At 36.9% G+C, this 23853-nt stretch overlaps 1 protein-coding gene across 1 annotated transcript in view; it reads left to right on the top strand.

Annotated features, from left to right (window-relative positions):
- SCLT1 (sodium channel and clathrin linker 1) overlaps positions 1–23853 on the top strand; it is a 346111-nt gene that overhangs the window by 175115 nt on the left and 147143 nt on the right. Inside the window, exons 12-15 of the mRNA XM_007952997.1 lie at positions 4430–4607; positions 8114–8212; positions 18682–18753; positions 23073–23147. Of these exons, the coding sequence (XP_007951188.1) occupies positions 4430–4607; positions 8114–8212; positions 18682–18753; positions 23073–23147 (424 nt within the window). The remainder of the gene's footprint in view (positions 1–4429; positions 4608–8113; positions 8213–18681; positions 18754–23072; positions 23148–23853) is intronic.

Below are 23853 nucleotides of genomic sequence, written 5' to 3'. Positions count from 1 at the left end.
AAACAATGCTCTAGGAATTGATGAATTGCCCGTTAAGATGTTTCTATGCCAAGCAATTTGGAAGACAGCTACCTGGCTGACTGACTGGAAGAGATCCATATTTGTATCCATTCCAAAGAATGGTGATCCAACAGAATGTGGAAATTATTGAACAATATCATTAATATCACACACAAGTAAACTCTGCTAAAGAAAATTAAAAAATGGTTGCAGCAGTATATTGACAGGGAACTTCCAGAAATGCAAGCTGAGTTCAGAAGATGATGTGGAATTAAGGGATATCATTACTAATGTCAGGTGGATCTGGCTGTAAGTAAATACTAGAAAAATGTTTACTTGTATTTTATTGACTATGCAAAAGCATTTGACTGTGTGGATCAAAACAAATTATAGATAACATTACAAAGAATGGGAATTCCAGAACACTTAATTGTGCTCATGAGGAACCTGTACATCGACCAGGAAGGTGTCATGTGAACAGAACAAAGGAATAACACATAGTTTATAATCAGGAAGGAGCTACGTCAGGGTTACATCCTTTCCGCCTACTTGCTAAATCTGTTTGCTGAGCAAATAATCTGAGAAGCTGGACTGTATGAAGAAGAATGTGGCATAGGATTGGAGGAAGACTCATTAACAGCCTGCAATGTGCAGGAAGCACAGCCTTGCTTGCTGAAAGTGAGGATGACTTAAAGCACTTATTGATGAAGATTAAAGAATACAGTCTGCAGTATGGATTATATCTCAATATAAAGGAAAAAATCCTCACAACTGGACCAATAACAGCACCATGATGAATGGAGAAAAGATTGAAGTTGTCAAAGATTTCATATTACTTTGTTCTACATTTGATGCCTATGGAAGCACAGGACATCAGATGATGTATAGCACTGGACAAATCAGCTGCAAAGGACCTATTTCAAGTGCTGAAAAAGAAAGATGTCACTTTGAAGACTAAGGTGCGCCTGACACAAGCCATGGTGTTTTCAGTTGCCTCATATGCATGTGAGAGCTGAACAATGAATAAGGAAGACCGAAGAAGAGTTGATGCTTTTGAGTTGTGGTGCTGGTGAAGAATGCTGAGTACCACGGACTGCTAAAAGAGCTAACAGACCTGTCCTGGAGGAAGTGCAGCCGAAATGTTCCATGGAGGTGAGAATGGCCAGACTTTGTCTCACCTGCTTTGGTCACGTTGTCAAAAGGGACTATTCCCTGGAGAAAGATGTCATGCTTGGTAAGGTGGATGGTCGACAAAGAAGGGAAAGGCCCTCAACAAGATGGATTGACAGTGGCTGCAGCAGTGGGCTCAAATGTAGCAAGTGTCGAGGAGCTGGCGTGGGACTGAGCAGTGTTTCATTCTGTGCATAGGGTCTCTGCGTCAGAAGCAACTCTACGGCACCTAACAACAACAACCCAAGCCATGGTGTTTTCAGTTGCCTCATATGCATGTGAAAGCTGGACAAGGAATAAGGAAGACTGAAGAAGAGTTGGTGCCTTTGAATTGTGATGTTCGCAAAGAATATTGAAAATAACGTGGAGTGACAGAAGAACAAATCTGTCCTGGAAGAAGTGCAGCCAGAATGCTTCTTGGAAGAGAGAATAGCCAACTTTGGTCATGTTATCAGAAAGGATCGTTCCCAAGAGAAGAATGTCATGCTTGGTAAAGTGGAGGGTCAGCAAAAAAGGGGAACATTCTCAACAAGATGAATTAACATAGTGGCTACAACTATGGGCTCAAGTATAGCAAGGATTGTGAGGGTGGCGCAGGACTGAGCAGTTTCTTTCTGTTGTATATAGGGTCGCTATGAGTCAGCACCAAATCAGCAACACCTAACAGCAACAAGTCTCAGCTCCCTTAAGGAATGTTCCAGGCTATATAGCTCTTTATGGGAGATCAAGGGTTCTGAATTTTGGGCATATTGCTTGCTACAAAGTTTCAAACCTTATTTTCCGGCTCTCCCAGTGAACTTGTGAACTAACCAATATTCCTTTTAGTAAACTTCTTTTCTGCTTATGTTAGGAATCCTAATTAAAAAGGTTAAACATTTGGCTACTAACTAAAATTGGCAAATCCACTCAGAGGTACATCAGAAGAAAGGTGTGGTGATCTGCTTTCAAAAGATACTGGCTGTTGAAAACTCTATGGAGAAGTTCTCCTCTCAAACACCTGGGGTTGCCGTGAGTCAGAATTAACTTGGCAGCAACAAGTTTGATTTTTAGGGATTTTTCATGTTTCAATTAGAAGTGGCTTCTGTTGCTGTCAACTAAGAACCTATAGATCTTAACACACTTAGTTCAGAATTACGCAGCTCTATTAAACAACAGCAGCAAAAAGATGTTTAGAACATAGAGGAATTAAATAGAAAGTAGACGGTGGTTGTTGTTGTTGTTATGTGCCGTCGAGTCAGATCTGACTCATAGTGACCCCTCCTTGGGTTTCTGAGGCAGTATCACTATGGAAGTAGATTGCCCAACCTTCCTTCCAGGGAGTGGCTGGTGGGTTTGAGCTTTCTGGTTAACAGTCAAGTGTCTTAGGCACTAGCTACCAGAGCTTCTAGAAAGTAGACTAGTTTCTCTTAATTCTCAATGCTGGGAGAGTGCGGGGTGTGCTAGGAGCAGTGGCACCTCCTCCTGGTGCTTCTGTGGGTAGGAAGAAGGAAGAGAGAATAGAGAAAACATCTCTTTGTACTACTTTTAAAAAAATGGTTGAAAATAACAAAGAAATGTATGAAATGTGAGGGAATCAGAACATGTTATAAAGCCACTGTAATTAAATTTATATGATTGGGGCATATACTAGACAAATAGATCAGTAGAACATGATAATCATAATTACATAAATTGCGATATTTGCATATTTCAGGTACGATGAAACTTGTGTTTCATCAGTTACTAAATCAGAACTAAATTCCAGATGGATTAAAAGTTTGAAAGTATAAAAAATTAATGCCATACCAGTCTTTTGAGGAAATCTATCAAATTATATTAATAATCTGTGGATGAGGAAAATAAGTTTTACAAAGATTTAGATCCCAGAAGCTGTTAAAAAAATTCAAATTTAGCCGTACTAAAATAGTAATTTTAATGTGATAAAGATTCCTTATATAGAATCAATATCTAAGGTAGAAAAAATATTTGCCGCATAGAGGACAGTATTAATACCTGTAATGTTCAAAGAATTCTTATAAAGGAACAAAGAAAGCAAATAACCCATCGGAAAAAAATGGCAGAAATTATGAAGAGGAAATTTGAAAGCAAAATCTTCTAATATAGCTAACAAACTTAAGAAAATATGCTTGAATCTCTAGTAGTCAACCTACCCGCTGCCATGGAGTCAATCACAACCCTATAAGACAGAGTAGAACTGCCCCATAGTGTTTCCAAGGCTTTAAATATTTATGTAAGCAGATTGCCTTATCTTTCTCCCACAGAGGAGTTGTGGGGTTCAAACTTTTGGTTAGAAGCCAAATGCCTTAAGCACTGCACCACCAGAGCTCCTTTCTAGTAGTTAACCAAAACCAAAACCAAAACCACATTCTCTGCCGTCAAGTCGGATCCAACTCATAGTGACCCCTCCTTGAGTTTCTGAGGCGATATCTCTACAGAAGTAGATTGTCCAATCTTCCTTCAGAGGAGTGGCTGGTGGGTTTGAACCACTAGCCTTCTGGTTAGCAGTCAAATACCTTAGGAAGTACACCACCAAGGAAATGTAAATTAATAGTGAAATCAGGTTATATCCATCTGACTTAGGAAGGAGCTTCTGAATGTCACTTGAAGAGATTTCCACAAGATATTATTGAATGAGAAAAGCAAATGTAGGCAAGGTATATACTACGGTCTTAATTTTTAAATAGAAAAAAGTATGTCTAAAAACCTCTGTGGATAGGTGTTTATATGTTATGAATATGTATGTAAGTATAAATTTGTATTATATGGACATGGAGAAAAATATTCAAAGATATTTATTAGTTAACATGGATTATCTGGATAGATAGTAGGAAGAGAGTAAGAAACAGGAACCAAGGCAAACAAGGAAAAATAAAAAGAAAGACCACATAAATATGAGGAACAACTCATTCCTTATGAATTAGTTTTATAACACTGTCATGTAACTGTATATATAGTATAATATTATAGAAAGATAAAAGCATTAATTATAGATTCAGAATATCTAGGCTAGGTCCCAGCATCACTGCTTATTTAACATGTGACTATAATCAAGTGCTTAACCTCTTTGGACCTGTTTGTCATTTTTTTAAATAAAGACAATGAAATCTACTTTGCAGAACTGTTCTCAGGATGAAATGAGGTAATATATGTGAAGGTAACTGACATACTACTTGACCTATTATAAATGCTCAGTAAATCTCTCATCTCCCTCCTTCACTTTAAATATATTTAACTTTACAATGTCAATATTAATTTCTAGATTATGTGTGGCAATCCAAGAAACCAATCAATTAAGAGCAGAGAAAACAAATCTGGAAAAACAGAGCAGAGAGTTACAAGCGAAGTGCACTGAATTGGAAAATGAGAAATTTGAAGCTATTGTAAGAGCTAGAAATAGCGTACAACTCTTAGAAGAAGCTAACCTTCAAAAAAATCAGGTAAGAAATCTAGTAAACATGTTTGTAAATAATAAAATACTGGATATTCCCTCATATGGCCTAACAGTAAGAGAAAGAATAACTGCAGAATGGCTGGATGAAACTTTCCATTAATAGACATAGCATCTTCTCGGATTGTAACACTTAATGTCATAAAATATGATAAAATATCAGTTAATTCTCTACCAAAACTGATATATAACAAACTTTTTTTATGTCTCCCAATCCTTGTATAACTAATCTTCATCCCTTATAGACTCGTATTTTTAAAAAATCTGTTTTAACACTTTACTGCAGTATACCCTATATAATATTCAGTTCAGTCAGATGAATCATATTTCTCTGTTTCCTCCTCAGAACCTACATAATTACTAGAGTAGGAACTTTAATTGTCCTTAATTACATATAGATGTAAAGATTAACTGGTGCATTCCCATCACAGTTGTTTTTGTTTTCCTTTTATTTTTTTTTTAACTATCTAACAATTGCAATTCCTATGCTATCATATATAATGTTTCTTATCTTATACCACTTCCATATGAATGTTACATTATTTATAGAGGTCACCAATTAGACAGGTTTATTTTTAATGTTCTTATTTCCATTATGTAGAGATCATTAATTCGTTTAATAAACACTTACTGAATGCATAGTATATGGGGGATACAAAAGAAATGCTTTGTTTTATTTTTATTTCCTTTTTTACATATTTTCCAAGACAGCTACTAAGAATAGAACAAGCTATAAGTTATGTATATAAGAACTAATGTTGTTGTTGTTATGTGCTGTTGAGTCAGACCCTACTCACAGCGACCCCTCCTTGGGTTTCCGAGGTGGTATCACTATGGAAGTAGATTGCACAACCTTTCTTCTGAGGAGTGGCTGGTGGGTTTGAACTGCCAGCCTTCTGGTTAGCAGTCAAGTGCCTTAGGCACTATGCTACCAGAGCTCCTGATAAGAAATAACAAGAAATGAAAAATAAATAATTGTCCAAATCCAAACTGTGGAAAGGCTGAGCTGCTTATCATGCCTTTCAGGCATTATTCCTTTCTATTATCTGAATGCTGTCTCTTAGAATGGTTAAAAGTCATACAATAGTGACAATATGCTTGAGAATTGTTCTAAACAGCTTAGCAAGCTAGAAAAAAATAAGGTCAGAACAACATTATTTCTGCCCTACAAAGCCTAACTATATGAGCAAGCCTAGCTATATGTGGAGCACAGTGCACAAAAAGGGAAGTAGTAACACTCATTGCCTGTCCCCCAAATCTCTTCCAAATCCTTAGTCAACAGACTTTCGCAGTGGCTATGGCTGCAATACTAAGATGTCTCTGGGCTCATTGCTTAAATGCTAGAGAGTTCCCATCCTCTTTCTTGTTCACAGAAAGCAAGGGTTCTCTCAGCCCATTATTCAAATAAGCAGGAAGCACAGCCTAGTATTCCTTCTTGACCTCCTAGGCTTAGACTTTTATGGTGCTTCCTCCCCTACTCATCGGGAGCTCTGATAGCATAGTGCCTAAGCATTTGACTGCTAACCAGAAGGCTGGAGGTTCAAATCCACCAGCCACTCCTTGGAAGGAAGGTGGGGCAATCTATTTCCGTAGTGATACTGCCTCAGAAACCCAAGGAGGGGTCGCTATGAGTTGGGTCCAACTCGACGTCACATAACAACAACAACAACCCCTACTCATTGTCCCATTTTACCCCACAAAGTTTTTACATCAGAACACTTGTTCCTCTCACTAACTTACTTATGTAAGCAGGGGGAAGTGCATTTAAAAAAAAAAAATGAAAAAAAACAGATGGGCCTGTTTATGGTAGCTTTGGAACATACTGAAATCAGAGAAAAAGCCACTTAATGTGAGGTGATCAAAAAAGAGATTCAGTCATGCATAATCAGAGGAATTCAGAGCTCTGAAAGATAGCTGGGTTAGAAATATGAATTTGGATATTGTCAGCATATGAATGATATTTAAAACCATAAAATTAAACCACCAAGAGGCGGACATAGAGAAGAGGACCAAGGTCTGTGTCTTGGGTAATCCAATATTAAGAGGTTTGAGAGAAGAGAAAGAACCAGCAATGCAGACTGAGAAGGAATTGTCAGTGAGGTAAGAGGTAAACCAATACTGTGATGTCTGAAAGCCAAATAAAGTAAAACAAGGAAAAGAAAGTAACCCATTATCTCAAGTGCAGCTGATAGATATTTAAGATAAACACGTAAAGCTTACTCATAGATTATCAATGTAAAGATCATAAGTGGGGAAAGCATGATTGGAATGAAAGTAAAAATAGATGGGAGAAGACTTTGAAAGAGTTGTACTCCACACGGAAGCAAAGAAATGGGGTATGACCTGACAACAAATCTAGGATTATAAGAACAGTTCTTAGTTGGGAGATGGAAATGTTTGTTTGGAGGGATAGAAACCCATTAAGGAGACAAAGTAGGTAGTGTCTGTGGCAGTCTGTGGGATGAGATGGTAAGGGACTTTGTGGTAGTGAAGGTTGTGTGTCAGCTTTTCTGGGCCAAGGTTTTGAGTGCTTGACAGCTGGATGTTAGTTATTTCCCATGATGAGACTGTAGTCAACTCCATGATGGAGTGGAATATGCTGTGAGCTGCTAAATAATTGCCTTTGAGGTGTGGCCTGCTACTAGTATATATGGAGAAGCTTTGAGGAAGGTCTAGCTTTCTGGCACATCTAGATCCTGCATTTGGCCAAGTCTTCATCTCTAATTTCTGGACTTGAACCAGTGGCCTGCTGTGTTGCCTGCTGATCTTGGGAATTGTTCTTGAACTTGAATCAGTGGCTTGCCATCTTGCCTACTGCTTTTGGGATTGTGTCATTTTACCTGCCAATCTTGATTTTGTCAGCCTCAGCAGCCAGAAGCTGCCTGAGTTTGGACATTCCTCCAGCTCTAGTGGGCCTGGAACCAGAGGCAGAGCTGAAGCCCAAGGTCAAGGGGACTTCATCCAGCCCCTCAAACAAACACTCTAGATTTGGACTTCTAACCTCCTAAACTATAAAAGAATAAATTCCTCTTTGTTAAAGCCATGGACTTGTGATATTTCTGTTACAGCAGCAGTGGAGAACTAAGGCAGACCTAATCTGAATGATGGCAAATAATAGAAAGGGAAATCCAGGAGATTTTTCCAAGGATATAATTGATTTGATAACCTATTTTGTAGAGGATCTGAGGAGAAAGAAAATACAAAAGTGACTCTAGGATTTCCAGCTGTCTCTTCAAAAGTGATAGAAATACTGACTAAAATAAATACCAAAGAACATGAACAACTTTGTAGTTAGTGCAAGGTCAGGTAAGGAGGTTAGGGAAAATAAATATCATTCATGACTTAGGCAAAATGTCTAAATGGATAGGCCCCGGAAGTTTAGAAGATGTTTACTTTCAAGAAAATAATGAATGGATAGATTTTTACCCATATATTATGTTATCTTTACTAATAATGCAGTGATGTATAATAACTAGAAATGATTGTTTTCTGAAGGCCCTGCTTGAAGAGAAGCAAAAACAAGAAGATGTGGAGAAAATGAAAGAAACAATTTCTCGGCTTGTACAAGATGCTTCCATAAGAACCAGGAAAGAAGTAAGGGATTTTTAATTACATTTAAAATTTAAGATTTAAATTATAACTAAAGACTGAATATTACCTAAGTTTGTGCCTGAGAGACCTAGCTAATTAGCCATCAGCTAAGCCCTGATGGCAAAGTGGTTGAGCACTAGGCTGCTAGATGTAAGATCTGTGGTTCATACTTAGCAGCTATTCTGCTAGAGAAAGATGTGGCAGTCTTATTCTGTAGAACTATGCTATGAGTAGAAATCAAATAGATGCCAAAAAGGTGTTTTTGTTTTTTTTTTGGAGGGACCGCGGATTGCAGCAATTTTGATATATTTCAAATAAAAAGTGTCCCAGGATTGTAGCCCCTACCATTGAATAGTAGAAAGGAGAGAAGGATTTATACTAGAATTACAATGAAGCTGAAGTAAAATTTTTGAAAGTCTCAAAAATAAACTTAAAGTGCCCAGTAGGAAAGAAGAAAGCCTATTGTTGTTTATAATATCTTAAAAATTTCTCAGGACCCACTAGATCTAGTTTAACCTCTTACTTGATTGGTTAAGAAACTGAAATCCCTGAGAAACCACTGTCATCGAGTTGATGCCAACTCATAGTGAGCCCTGTAGGATTTCCAAGGCTGTAAAATCTTTACAGAAGTAGATTACCTCTTCTTCCTCCTGTGGAACACCAGGTGGGTTTGAACTGCCCACCTTCTGATTAGCAGCTAAATTCCTTACAAAATCTCTAAGAAATATATACTAATAGGCAGAGCCATACCGATCCAAGCATAGTTTTAATCGCATCCTGATGCTGTTTACACAATTTGTGAATTAAGTTGTTTATCATTTATTATCAAGACTAAATTTAATGTCTTCCAGTTAAAATAATTGAGTTATATGCTTTCATACAAAGAGATATTCAAAATATACGTAATGTTTTCATTTTCTGCTGCTGTAGATATGAATCAGTTCGTAAGTATTCTAATGAAGTTTGACAGTGTAAAATAAGTTTAGAAGGAAGGAACCATGAAAATCCATCTTAAAAATGAGAAAATGAAATACAGAGAAGTTAAGTAACTTACTTAGGATTCCATCTCTAGGAGGTGGCAGAGCTGGGCTATAAATGCAAGTGTATTGATTTAAGAGCTCTGCTCTCAATCATGATGAAAAGTTTATTGCCATTAGTTTAATATCATTTTTATTTTTAGAAATTTCCAAATCCATAAAATGGCTGAAAGAGCAGTGCAGTGAATACCAATTTACCCCTCACCCAGATAATTCCGAATGGCTTGTCACATCCATTCTGTGTCTCTATATAAGTGCACACTCTCCCCTTTTGTGATCATTCAAATGTAGGCCACAAGGATCATGACACTTTATTCCTAAATACCTCAGCATCCATTTCCCCACAAAAAGGACATTTTCCTACACAACCATACCACTACAACCATACCTAAAAGAAAAAAAAAAAATCAACATTACGTCAGTACAGTCCACACTCAAATTTCCTCAATTTCTTTAAAATATTCTTTTGGCTTATTTTGTTTTGTTATAAATCCAGGATCCAATCAAAGTTCCTAGGTTATATTTAGTTGCTGTGTCTCTCTAGGCCCTATCAGTTTAGTCTCATCTTTTGCCTTCCTTTATGTATGATGTAGACGGAATACAGGCCAGTTGTCCTGCAGAATATCGCACATTCTGAATTCATGGGACTATGTCCTTATGATTAGATCAGGTCTTGCTGGCAGGGTGATGATGTCTACTTTCCATTTCATACACCGGGAAGATGTAATGTCAAGATGTGATTCTGCCAGGGATGTTAAGCTTGACCAGATGGTAAAGATAGTAATACCACATCTCTACATTGTATACTTAATAAGTAATTGGGAGGGATACTTTAAAACCATGAAGGGATCCTTTTCTACCCATATCTTTCACCTAGTGGTCTTAGCATCCACTGATGATCTCTGCCTAAAATAAATACTATATAAAAAACCAAACTCACTGCCACTGAGTTGATTCTGACTCATAGTGACTCCCTTTGGGCAGTAAATCTTTATGGAAGTGGATTGCCTCTCTTCCTTCCATGGAATGGCCGGTGGGTTTGAACCACCAACCTTCTGGTTAGCAGTCCAATGCTTTAGTTACTACTCATATCGAAGAATGCTGAAAGTACCATGGACTGCTAAAAGAACTAACAGATCTGTCCTGGAGGAAGTGCAGCCAGAATGCTCCTTGGAAGCAAGAATGGCCAGACTTCGTCCACCTATTTTGGTCATGTTGTCAGAAGGGACCATTCCCTGGAGAAGGATGTCATGCTTGGTAGGGTGGAGGGTCGACAAAAGAGGGGGAAGCCTTCAACGAGATGGATTGACACGGTGGCTATGATGATGGACTCAAGTATAGCAGGGATTGTGGGGCTGGTGCGGGATCGGGCAGTGTTTCGTTCTGCTGTGCATGGGGTCGCTATGAGTCAGAAACGACTCGACGGCACTTAACAACAACATATAGTAGATTTGAAATTTTTCTTCTATCATTCCTTCTATGCATTTATTAGCTGTCATTTTTCTGTGAAGAAAAGTTTCCTCCTTTTTTTTAGTATCACATGGATCTTTTTAATTATATAAGTTATAAGCCATTACTATTATTACCGTTTTCTGTTCTCAAATTGGCTCTTTAGTTTTCTTGCATAAATGATGTTCCTATCTGTGATAGTTATGTTTGTGTGTCAACTTGGCTGGGCCTGGTTGAGAGGCTGGGCAGCTGGTGGTAGTTATTCCCCATGATGAGACTGGCAATCAACTCCATGGTGGGATCTACTACAAGCAGCTGAGTAGCTGCCTTTAGGATGTGGTCTGCTTCCTGTATTTAAGGAGAAGCCTTTGGAATGGTTCTAGCCTATGGCACACTTAAACCCTGCATGTAGCCAAGTTGTTGCTCAGCAGCCTGCTATGCTCTGCCAGCCTTGGGACTTAAAATGGACTTAAGTTAATGGCCTGCCGTGTGGTTTGGTAACATCAGGACTTTGCCTTTTTACTTGTCAACCTTGGGGCTTCTCAGCCTCAGCACCCAGCATGTGTCTGAGTGAAGAAACGCCTCTAGCTCCAGTGGGCTGGGAGCAGGAAGCAGAGCTGGACCCTAAGATTGAGGGGCTTTCATCCAGTCCCTAGAGCCTAGCACTTTGAACTTGGACTTACAGCCTCCAAATTGTAAGAATAAACTCCTATTTGTTAAGGCCATCCCATTTGTGGTATATTCTTGTCAGAGTGGCACTAGGTAACCAGAACACTGTCTCACTTTTTCATTAGCTCAAAGAATGAAAGTTTACATTATGTTTAACAGATAAGTGACCCTAGAAAATTCCTTATGACCTTTGGAGCATAAAAGTTCAATGTTAGTAGTCCTACACAGTCTTTCTAAAACGTATGTTGTTGTTGTTGTTGGGTACCATCAAGTTGACTCCGACTTATAGTGACCCTAGGTACAACAGAACTAAACACTGCCTGGCTGTGCACCATCCTCACAATCCTTGCTATACTTGAGCCTATCATTGCAGCCACTATGTCAATCCATCTTGTTAAGCGTCTTTCCCTTTTTCAGTGACCCTTCACTTTACCAAGCATGAGATCCTTCTCCAGGGAGTTGTCCCTTCTGACACCATTACCAAAGTAGGTAAGATGAAGTTTGGCCATTCTTGATTCAAAGGAGCATACTGGCTGCACTTCTTCCAGGACAGATTTGTTCATTCTTCTAGCAATCCATATTATTTTTTCTTTGCCAACATCGTAATTCAAAGGCATCAACACTTCTGCAGTCTTCCTTGTTCATTGTCCAACTTTCACATGCATATGAGGCGATTGAAAATACTATGGCTTAGGATGTTGTTGTTATGTGCCGTCGACTCGGACCCAACTCATAGCGACCCCTCCTTGGGTTTCCGAGGCGGTATCACTATGGAAGTAGATTGCCCCATCGTCCTTCCAAATAGTGGCTGGTGGGTTTGAACTGCCAGCCTTCTGGTTAGCAGTCAAGTGCCTTAGGCATTAAGCTACCAGAGCTCCTTAGTCTTCAAAGTAACAGCTATGCTCTTCAAAACTATAAAGAGGTCTTTTGCAGCAGATTTGCCCAGTGCAGTACAACGTCTTGATTTCTTGAGTTTGCTTCATGAGTGTTGATTGTGGATCCAAGTAAAATGAAATCTTCAACAACTTCAGTCTTTTCTCCGCTTATTGTGATGCTGCTTTTTGGTCCATTTGTGAGGATTTTTGTTTTCCTTATGTTGAGGTGTAATCCATACTGCAGACTGTAGTCTTTAATCTTCATCAGTAAGTGTTTCAAGTCATCCTCACTTTCAGCAAGCAAAATTGTGTCGTCTGCATATCTCAGGTTGTTACTGATTATTCCTCCAGTCTTGATGCCATGTTTTTCATATAGTCCAGCTTCTTGGATTATTTGCTTAGCATACAGGCTGAAGAACGTGGCATCAAGATTGGAGGAAGAATCATTAACAACCCGCGGTACACTGATGATACAACTTTGCTTGCTGAGAGTGAGGATAACTTGAAGTACTTACTGATTAAGATTGAAGAATACAGTCTGCAGTATGGATTACATCTCATTATAAAGAAAACAAAAATCCTCACAACTGGACCAATAAGCAGCATCACAATAAATGGAGAAAAGATTGAGGTTGTCAAAGACTTCACATTGCTTGGTTCTACAATTGATGCCAATAGAAGCAAAAGTAAGGACATCAGATGACGTATAGCACTGGGCAAGTTGGCTGCAAAGGACCTCTTTTTAGTGCTGAAGAGCAAAGATGTCTCCTTGAGGACTAGGTTGTGCCTGACACAAGCGATGATATTTTCAGTCACCTCGTATACATGTGAGAGCTGGACAATGAATAAAGAAGACCAAAGAAGAATTGATGCTTTTGAGTTGTGGTGCTGGTGAAGAAGCTGAAAGTACCATGGACTGCTAAAAGAACTAACAGATCTGTCCTGGGGGAAGTGCAGCTGGAATGCTCCTTGGAAGTGAGAATGGCCAGACTTCATCTCACCTACTTTGATAATGTTATCAGAAGGCACTATTCCCTGAGAAGGATGTCATTCTTAGTAAGGTGGAGGGTTGAAGAAAGAGGGGAAGGCTGTCAACCAGATGGAATGACACAGTGGCTGCGGCTATGAGGTCAAGTATCACAGGGATCGTGGAGCTGGCGTGGGACCAAGTGGCGTTTTGTTCTGCTGTGCATAGGGTTGCTATGAGTCAAAGATGACTCAATGGCACCTAACAACAACAATACAGATTGAATAAGTATAGTAAAAGGATACATCCCCTATGCACACCCTTCTAATTTTAAACATGCAGTATCTCCTTGTTCTGTTTGAATGATAGCCTCCTAGTCTATGTACATACAGGTTCTTCATGAGCATAATTAAGTGTTCTAGAATTCCAATTCTTTGTATTGTAATCCATAATTTGTTATGATCCACATAGTCGAATGCCTTTGCAAAGTCAATAAAACACAAATAAACATCTTTCTGGTATTCTTTGCTTTCAGCCAATCTGTTATCATTTCTGACATCAGGAATGATAACCCTTGTTCCAAGTCCTCTCTTGAATCCAGCTTGCACTAAAAAGTATAAATCATTTAATTCACTTTAATTTTTAGCGTTGCTATAAAAATATTTCAAAATGTCTACCTTACTATGATCATAACCTTTTATGTTAGCTACATCGCTACATCATTTATAGATACTAAGAAGACTTTATTAAAAAAAGTATGTAAGATTTAGGCAGATATAATTGGCCTTACAAGAACAAAAATTTTGGTATGCTGGAGTCCTTCCTGACTTTATTTCTCTTTACTTCAGTCTTCCATATCTGTAATGGATATAATTACTATCTCATTGGATTGTTGTGAATATTAAATGAAATAACATACATAAAAAACCCTAAATAGTTCCTAACACACAGTAGTCCTCAGTAAATGCTAATTGTGGTTATTATTGACCCATGGATAGAATAAATTGATCCTTAATATGATTATTCATAGGAAAAGTCTACATCTGATTATAATCTGAAGTAGAGTTAAAATTTACTCTCATATATTTGGCAGGTCTTCAAAAAGAAAACTCATTATTATTGACCAAATAAGTATATGACAGTGTTGTAAATGTTCTGAAGAAGGTTTACATGTTGTTTTAGAAAATCCATTTTGTAAGATTCTGATCCAAGAAATTCCCAGTGATCCTAAAAGCTTACTAATGATATGCTATTGGTGTCAATATAACTAATGTCTTTTTAAAAAGCATGAATACTCTTTGGAGAAAGCTGTTTCATAGGAGCCATCCTGTGAGATGTCACTAGTTCTTCAAAATACTATGTGCACATGAAATGCAGTGTTTCTGCAGATAGTTAAAATGTTAATTCAAGTAAAGGCTTTTCTTACAAAGTAATTTACTTAGCCTTAGGATATGATGTGTAATATAAAAAATGTTCTATGTGTAAAGTGTTTTTAAAGTTGTTAATAACATTTTTAGTATGTAATTTTGTTTTTCTCTTGACTGGCTTTATGGAAGCAGTTTACGGAATGTGGTTTAGGGAGCTCTTGAGGTCACAACTACTTTCATAATTATAAAAGGGCATCTCTTTTCTTTTTTACACTTGTTCTTATGAATATATGGTGGGTTTCCAGAGACTACATGTTATTTAATAACAGAAGTTGAATGCAGAGGTGGTGTTGTTGTTGTTGTTGTTAGGTGCCATTGAGTCAGCTCTGACTCATAGCAACCCTATGTACGACGAAACAAAACATTGCCTAGTCCTCTGTCATACTTACAAACCTTGATATACCAGAGCCCATCATTCCAGCCACTGTTTCAATCCATCTTGTCGTGGGCCTTCCCCTTTTTTGCTGACTCTCCCCTTTACATAGCATGATATCCTTCTCCAGGGAATAGTTCCTTCTGACAACATGACCAAAGTAAGTGAGACAAAGTCTGGCCATTCTCACTTCAAGGAGCATTCCGGCTGCACTTCTTGCAGGACAGATTTGTTCATTCTTTTGGTAGTCCACGGTATTTTCAGTATTCTTCACCAACACCACAATTCAAAAGCATCAACTCTTCTTCAGTCTTCTTTGTTCGTTGTCCAGTTCTCACATGCATATGAGGCAATTGAAAATACCATGGCTTGGGTTAGGTGCACCTTAGTCTTCAAGGAGACATCTTTGCTCTTTAACACTAGAAAGAGGTCTTTTGCAGCAGATTTGCCCAATACAGTATATTGTCTGATGTCTTGACCGCTACTTCCATTGGTGTTGATAGTGGAACCAAGTAATATGAAATCTGTAAAAACTTCAGTTTTTGTCCATTTATAGTGATGCTGCTTATTGGTCTGGTTGTGAGGATTTTTGTTTTCTTTATATTGAGATATAATCCATACTTCAGACTGAAGTCTTTAATCTTCATCAGTAAATCATTCAAGTCATCATCACTTTCAGCAAGCAAGGTTGTGTCATCTGCATATTGCAGGTTATTAATGAGTCTTCCTCCAATTCTTCTTCCTGTAGTCCAGCTTCTCAGATTATTTGTTGAACCTGCAGACTGAATAAGTATGGTGAAAGGGTACAACCTTGATGCATTCCCTTCTTGATTTTAAACCATAAAGTGTCCCCTTGTTCTGTGTGAATGACAGCCTCCTGGATATGTACAGGTTCCTGATGAGTACAATAAAATTTTCTGGAATTCCCCTTCTTTTCAGTGTTACCCATAATTTGTTGGGATCCACACAATCAAATGCTTTTGCATAGTTCATAAAACACAAGTAAACATCTTTATGGTATCCTTTGCTTTGAGCCAAGATCCATCTGACATCAGCAATGATATCCTTCAAACCATGTTCTCTTCTGAATCCAGCTTGCATTTCTAGAAGTTCCATGTCAATATACTGCTGCAACCATTTTTGAATTATCTTCAGCAAGATTTTACTTGCGTATGGTATTAATGATATTGTTCAGTAACTTCCACATTCTGTGGGATCACCTTTCTTTGGAATGAGTACAAATATGGATCTTTTCAAGGCACTTGGCCAGGTAGCTGTCTTCCAGATTTCTTTGCATTGATGAGTAAGTGCCTCCAGCATGGCATCTGTTTGTGGAAACATCTCACTGGGTATTTTGTCAATTCCTGGAGCCTTGTTCTTTGCCAATTCCTTCAATGCAGCTTTAACTTCTTCCTTCAGTACCATTGGGTTCTTCATTTTATGCTACCTCCTGAAATGGATGAACTTTGACCAATTCTTTTTGGTACAGTGACTCTGTGTATTCCTTCCATTTCCATTTGATGCTTTCTGCATCATTCAATATTTTACCCATAGAATCTTTCAGTATTGCAATTTGAGGCTTGAATTTTTTCTTCAGTTCTTTCAGCTTGGGGCTGAGTGTGTTCTTCCCTTTTGGTTTTCTAATTCCAGGTCTTTGTACATTTCATTATGAAAATTGACTTTGTCTTCTCGAGCTGCTCTTTGAAATCTTCTGTTCAGCTTCTTTATCTTGTCATTTCTTCCATTTGCTTTAGCTACTCTCCATTCAAGGGCAAGTTTCAGAGTCTCTTCTGACATCCATTTTGATCTTTTCTTCCTTTCATGTCTTTTTAATGACCTTTTTCTTTCTTCATGGATGATGTTCTTGATATCATCCCACAATTCCTCTGGTTTTCAGTCATTGGTGTTCAGTGCATCAAATCTCTTCTTTAGATGATCTCTGAATTCAGGAGGGATATAATCAAGGACACATTGTGGCTTTTGTGGACTTGTTTTAATTGTCTTCAGCTTCAAGTTGAACTTGCATATGAGCAATTGATGGTCTGTTCCACAGTCAGCTCCTGGCCTTGTTTTGGCTGAACATATTGAGCTTTTCCTTGGCCTCTTTCCACAGATATGGTCTATCTGATTGCTTTATCTTTTGACATCCACATGTATAACCATCATTTGTGTTTTTGAAAAAAGGTATTTGCAATGAATACATCGTTGGTCTTGCAAAATTCTGTCATGCAATCTCCAGCGTCATTTCTATCATCAAGGCCATATTTTCCAACTACTGGTGATTCTTCTTTTTTCCCAACTTTTTCATTCCAGTCATCACTGATAATCAACACATTTTGACTGCATGTTTGGTCAATTTCAGACTGCAGAAATTGGTAAAAAGCCTTCACTTTCCTCATCTCTGGCTTTGGTGGTTGGTGTGTAAATTTGAATAATAGTAATATTAACTAGTCTTCTTATAGGCATATGGATATTATCCTGTCACTGACAGCATTATACTTCAGGATAGATCTTGAAACATTTTTTGTGACAATGAATGTCATACCATTCTTCTTCAATTTGTCATTCCTGGCACATTAGATCATGTGGTTCTCTGACTCAAAATGGCCAAAACCATTCTATTTCAGCAGACTAATGCCTAGGATATTAATCTTTATGCATTATATTTCATTTTTGATCACTTCCAGTTTTCCTAGATTCATACTTTATACATTTCATATTCTGATTATTAATGGATGTTTGCATCTGTTTCTTCCCATTTTGAATTGTGCCACATCAGCAAATGGAACCGTCTCCTGAAAGCTTACTCTATACACATCATTAAAGTTGACTCTACTCTGAGGAGGCAGCTTTTCCCCAGTTGTATTTTGAGTGCCTTTCAACCTGAGGGGTTCATCTTCTTGCACTATATCAGACAGTGTTTCAGGGCTATTAAGAAAATTTTCCAGTAATATATCAGACAGTGTTTCACTGCTATTCATAAGACTTTCACTGGCCAATTTTTTGAGAAGTGGATGGCCTCTTCTTTCTTCTGAGTCTTTCTTGGTCTTAGAAGCTCTGCTGAAACCTGTCCACCTTGGGTTTTACTGCTGGTATTTGAAATACCAGTGTTAAGCCTCCAGCCTCACAGTAACACACAAGCCACCACAGTACAACAAACTGCCAGACAAGTGGTGGGAATGCAGAAGTATATATGAGAATTGTATTGAGTCAGACATTAAAGAGATTGGCAAAAAATATAAGACAGTTTTAGTATTATAAAATATTTTTCATTTTGAAACTCTTTTCTTTAAAAATACATTAGCTATGTTAACATGTCATGATTTACTGTTTTCAAATCATTAAGTAAATGTTACAAGTTATTCTGATTTTTCACTTCTAATATAGTAAATATTGAAAGAAAGAATCCATTATAAACAAAGTCTTGTTATTTATAGAGTTTAAAAGGATCCTGAAGCCAAAAAGTTTGACAACTGCTCTTCTTTTAAATATAGCATCTCACTCAGTCTCTTTCCACTCTCATGACAAATGTTTATATGTGCTTATTTGTCTTTTATGCCCTAAAAGCTACAATTATTTTTTTTTAATAAAAATTATTACCCTAAGTTTTTTTTTATCAGATATTAGTCATTTTCATTCTGGGCCTAAAGAATTTGTAAATATCTTTATTTACAGGTTGCAAACACAAGAAAACAATATAATGTGCAGATTTCTCAGTTAACAGAAGAACTTTCAGCCCTTCAGATGGTATGTTAGAAGACTACTGATACTTCCTTCTACCCCTCCTTATTTTCAAGGCCAAGATACATGTTATTGGACATTCATTAATTCAAAGGATATTTACTAAGCCAAGACCTTTGCTAGATGCTAGAGAAAGAATGAAAATCAAGATAGACATATTTTCTGCAATCATGGAAATTTTGGTCTAATGAGAAAGATAGGCAATGCTTTCTGTGTTTTACTATGATTATTTATTTGTCTTTGACAGAGAAACACAGGGTGCTCCTGACATACCCAGCTGTATCTCCTACCATATGCGAGGTTCATCTGGGAAATGAGGGAGAAAGAGAGAAAAAAAAGTATATATGGCAGTATGAAGGAAGAAAGGAAAGCTTTGCAAGAGAAAAGAGTACTAAAGGATGAGTAGGCAGAGAGGGGAAAATACAGAGTATTTGTGAAATAGAGTAAGGATGAGAATATAAATTTAAGTTGTATATTTGGTGAAATTGAATTTAATAACCTTGCTTGCAAGGGAAGAAAACTACAGGAATATCTAGGGATTGGGAAGATATTTTACAACTTCATTAAATCTAATCTTCTCTGAAACTATATTAATTTTATACTCTGTACAATTTAGCAATGAATTGTGTCTTATAATAGATAGTATAAATTAGTTTATGTTAGTGTCTCTCTTCTTTATGAAAATGTTATCTCTTCACATAGATTGCTGGCTCCTCAAAGTAGAAGTATCTTATGTGTTCCTTCATTTTTCTCCATTTCCTAGTATGTTATTTTACTTGTATACTCTTTAGGAAATATTTGCTAACTGATATTTAAATATTTCTGAAAGAAGGAGCATATCCTTCCACATTCTACACACTCTGTAGTGTGTAATATGTCCTGTAATACTAGTATAGCTGCTGAGTATATAGAACAATGAACAGTGTTGCTTTCTATTTGTGTGTTGTCATGTGGTTTAATGATGGAGGAACATTAAGTAAAATGAATGGGAGACAGTGTGGCCAGTTAATCACTGCTAAGTTTTGTTGTTTTTCTTCCTCATCTGCCATCTTACCATTTTATTTGTTTCTGTCATGGGCTGATTAGCTTCCAAATGATTCAGATCTTTGTGGAAGAAAAGGAGTAATAGTGTCCTACCCTAGTCCAGGATCATTGAATGGATTGTAAACTCTTGAAGGACAAGTACATTTCTTCTTTTTCCTCAAAGGACTATGGACTGCTTAAGCACCTGCAGGGATTTTTTAAGTAATTTCTTATTATATAATATATATATATATATATGACAAGTTCAGATTATTACAAAAGCTATTTCTTATGCTTTATAATAAAACAATTCTAATTTATGGCTAGGAGTTTTTCTGAAGATATGACATTATCTGATGCCATATTTTAGATTATATGCAGAAAACTCTACTGTCTAATTAGAAAGTATTGAAATATTAAGTGTGTTAGAAAATATTTAAAGGAGGTCACTTCAGCTATTTTGAAAAGCTGAGTTTCTCAAAAAACCCAGTCAACAGTTTGTTAGAGTCATAACGGCCTGATGCCTGACTATTGTTTTCTGAAACTAAGTACCAATTTTACCATCTATATGGGGCTCTGGTGGTGCAGTGGTTAAAGCATTCAACTGCTAACCAAAAGGTCAGTGGTTCAAACCCACCAGCCACTCCATGGGAGAAAGATGTTGCAGTCTGCTTCTGTAAAGATATATGGCTTTGGGAACCCTATGGGGAAGTTCTCCTCTGTCCTATAGGGTCAGTGTGGGTCCGAATCAATTCGATGGCAGTGGGTTTTACCATCTATGCTATAAAGATGAAGTCTGGGAGGTAAGTTAAGCAACTTTTAACCAACCCCAAATTCAATTATGCTTGTAGGAAAGAGAAAAACATGTATTTTAAGTTAGTGAGCAGATGTTTCACTTAAGTTTAAGAAGGGGCCAGAGTCAGTGTTATCTCCAGCCACTTGTCTCTATTTGGAGAATATGCACCTAACAGCCATTATTTTCTGTACTAAGTATACTTTTTCTTGAGAGTCTTTAAGAGCTTAATGTTGCTAGTGCTGTTAATTTATAAAATTATGGGAGAAGATTCATTGTAAAAGGCTCAGATGTAAAATAAAACTTACATTTTTATCTTTTCTTTGCTCCATGAATTTTTTCAGAGAATATTTTTCCAAATACATGGGGATTTATACTGTTTTTTTATCATTGATTTTTAATCTGCGTACATAATGGTCACAGAACATGATCTGTATGATATTTATTCTTACTATTTATTGAGACTTCCTTTATGATGCACTGTAAGGAGCTCTTGTGATACAGTGATTAAGGCTTTTGGCTTCTAACCAAAAGGTGGATGGTTCTATCCCACCAGGTGCTCCAAAGAAGAAAGATGAGGCAGCCTGCTTCTGTAAAGATTTACAGCCTTAGAAACCCAGTGGGGGTCTCTGTGAGTCGGAATTGAGTCAATGGCAGTGAATTTGATTTGGTTTTTATGATACACTGTGGTGTGATTTTGGAAATACTCCAAAAGTACTTGAAAAAAAAAAATTGATTATCATTATGTTGCATTCCCCTAAAGGTAGCAAATATCGATGGATATTAATGTAGTGAACATCTGTGGAAAGCTTTTGATAGTAACATATAATATTTTATTTAGTACTGCATGAATTTCTAATAGTGAGTATATTCTTGTTGGTAGGTGCCTTCCAGTTGATTTTCATTCAACTCATAGCAACCCCATGTGACAGAATAGAAAGGTTTCAATTTTTCTATTTCATTTTACATTTGTTACCTCAGGGTAACCAAATACTCTTTCAGCTGTCATCATTTGGCAGTGAGACGGTGGATTAGGTAGAAAAGGATTTGTAACACAAAACATGCCTTCCTTTATACCACACTGGCCAGACCCAGAAATGTAATGCAACTTTGTTTTCTGCATCTACAGTAAAAATCATATGGGAGGGGTTATAAACATAGGAGAAGTCACAAATTTCAAACCATAAAACTGCTTTATCATAGATTAGCAATTTACTATATGAAATGTTTAAGATTCATTTCTTATACCCTAAGAATATATCTTAATAAAAAATAAATATAAATTAATCATTTTATTTATAACAAAAGTTTAAAGATCATTGTAAATCTGAGGTGATTATTTTGAGGTCATAGTTTGGGAGCTTTGGTGGCTTAGTGCCTCATGCATTTGACTGCTAATCAGAAGGCTGGCAGTTCAAACCCACCAGCCACTCCTCAGAAGGAAGATTGAGCAATCTCCTTCCGTAGAGATACTGCCTCGGAAACCCAAGGATTGGTCGCTATGAGTCAGATCTGACTCTGTGGCAGTGAGAGTTTTTTTAGTTTAGTTTGGAAGCTTATCTTAAAATTAACAGTATAATGAAATATACTACTTCTGTAAAATAAAGTTTTGATAAAGATTATTGCATTTTATGGTGCTCAACTGCTACCCAAAAGGCTAATGGTTCGAACTCCTTCAGCAGCTTCCACAGGAGAATTGGGTGGTCCACTTCCATGAAGATTACAACCAAGAAAATCCTATGGGGCAATTTTGCTCTGTCACACGGAATCATTGTGAATAGGAATCAACTCGATGGCACCCAACAATAGCAACAGTAGTAGTAGTAGTAGTAGTAGTAGTTGTAGTAGTAGTGTGTTGTCAGCAATGTATGTTCACCCAAAGCATGATTCACAATTTGTAGAAAATAGCCATATTTATTCTCTGGCTGTACATAATAATAATATGATTATAATTTGTTTTACTCTCATTAAAATATTAAATTTTACTGATTAATTGATATGCTTGCTGAATTTTTTGATTAAAACCTTTTCAGGATATTTTATACTCATGTTTATAAGACATCTTTAATAGTAGTTCCATTGACTGTAAATGTTACAAAAAAACAATTAAATGGTTTTAATATTTATATTTCCATGGGCCTTTCAGGCACAGTTATCTATTGTTTGTTCTGTTTTCAAAGTATGTGATAAGAGTATATGAAAAGGAAAACTGTGGTATGACAACCTGTTGCTGTCAATTCTGTAACAAAGGAGTTGTATTTGTTTATTTTTTTCTTCTTGGATTCCCCCAAACTCTGTTACTCACTTAGTCTGTTTACTTAGAACTCCTTTATTCTATAGCAGGAGGCAATTTCTAAAATCCTGAAGACTGAGTTTTTCGTTTTCTTTTATCTCCCCCTAGTTGATCCATATGGCTTTCCTGTGGTAACTGAAGTATTACTTTCATGAATAATTTTTTTCTCAAGGTTTTATCATGTATATTTATTTGCAGTATGTCTTTGATTTATAGGAGTGTGCCGAAAAACAAGGCCAAATTGAACGAGTTATTAGGGAGAAAAAAGCAGTGGAAGAAGAGCTAGAAAAGGTAAAAGGAAAACATAACTACTTAATCCCAAATGCAAATATCCAACATTACTGTCTGCTTCTATCATACTAGCTACTAGCAACCCTTTTATTTTTAAGTATTCTCCTGGTGAGTGTTTTTATTTTTTTGAAATATATTCAAAGTCTGCATTTAAATACTGGTATTCTTGCATACGTTTCTTTCCAAGAGTGACCCTATTCTTTGAACTTTGTACTTAAAGATATAAATCTTATGAAGTAGCTATGTTCCTTGCTTCAACCTCATTGCAGTAGTAAATTTCATTTTGTTTTTCGTCTCTATTGAAATTTTATGCAACTCTTGCTGAGTTTAGGCTATCTATAACAACTATGTAAAACCAGAACATTGCTATGATTTTTACTTTTAAAGTGTAAATTGTTATTTCATACTTAGGAGCAATATTTAGCACAGTGATATTTTACAAGAATTTTTATCTATAGTTTAGGTTTTTGGGTTTTTTTTAAAAACATACTTTTACAGTGAATAAGCCTACTCTTTAAAAATATCCTGGACTAAGAAAAGGAGAATAAATATGATGAAAACTTTCTCTGTTTTCGGCACTATATTGAGAACCTTCACAGAGATGTTAATATTAAAAAACAGTAAATGGTTGTTGTTGTTGTTGTTGTTGTTAAGTGCCGTCGAGTCGTTTCCGACTCATAGCGACCCCATGCACAGCAGAAGGAAA

This window comes from Orycteropus afer, unplaced genomic scaffold, assembly GCF_000298275.1.
Source record: "Orycteropus afer afer isolate SDZICR_OR568_19922 unplaced genomic scaffold, OryAfe1.0 scaffold00367, whole genome shotgun sequence".
NCBI classification, from domain to species: domain Eukaryota; kingdom Metazoa; phylum Chordata; class Mammalia; order Tubulidentata; family Orycteropodidae; genus Orycteropus; species Orycteropus afer.
The sequence above is the reverse complement of the archived record's forward strand: the minus strand, read 5'-3'. Positions and strand labels throughout refer to the sequence as shown.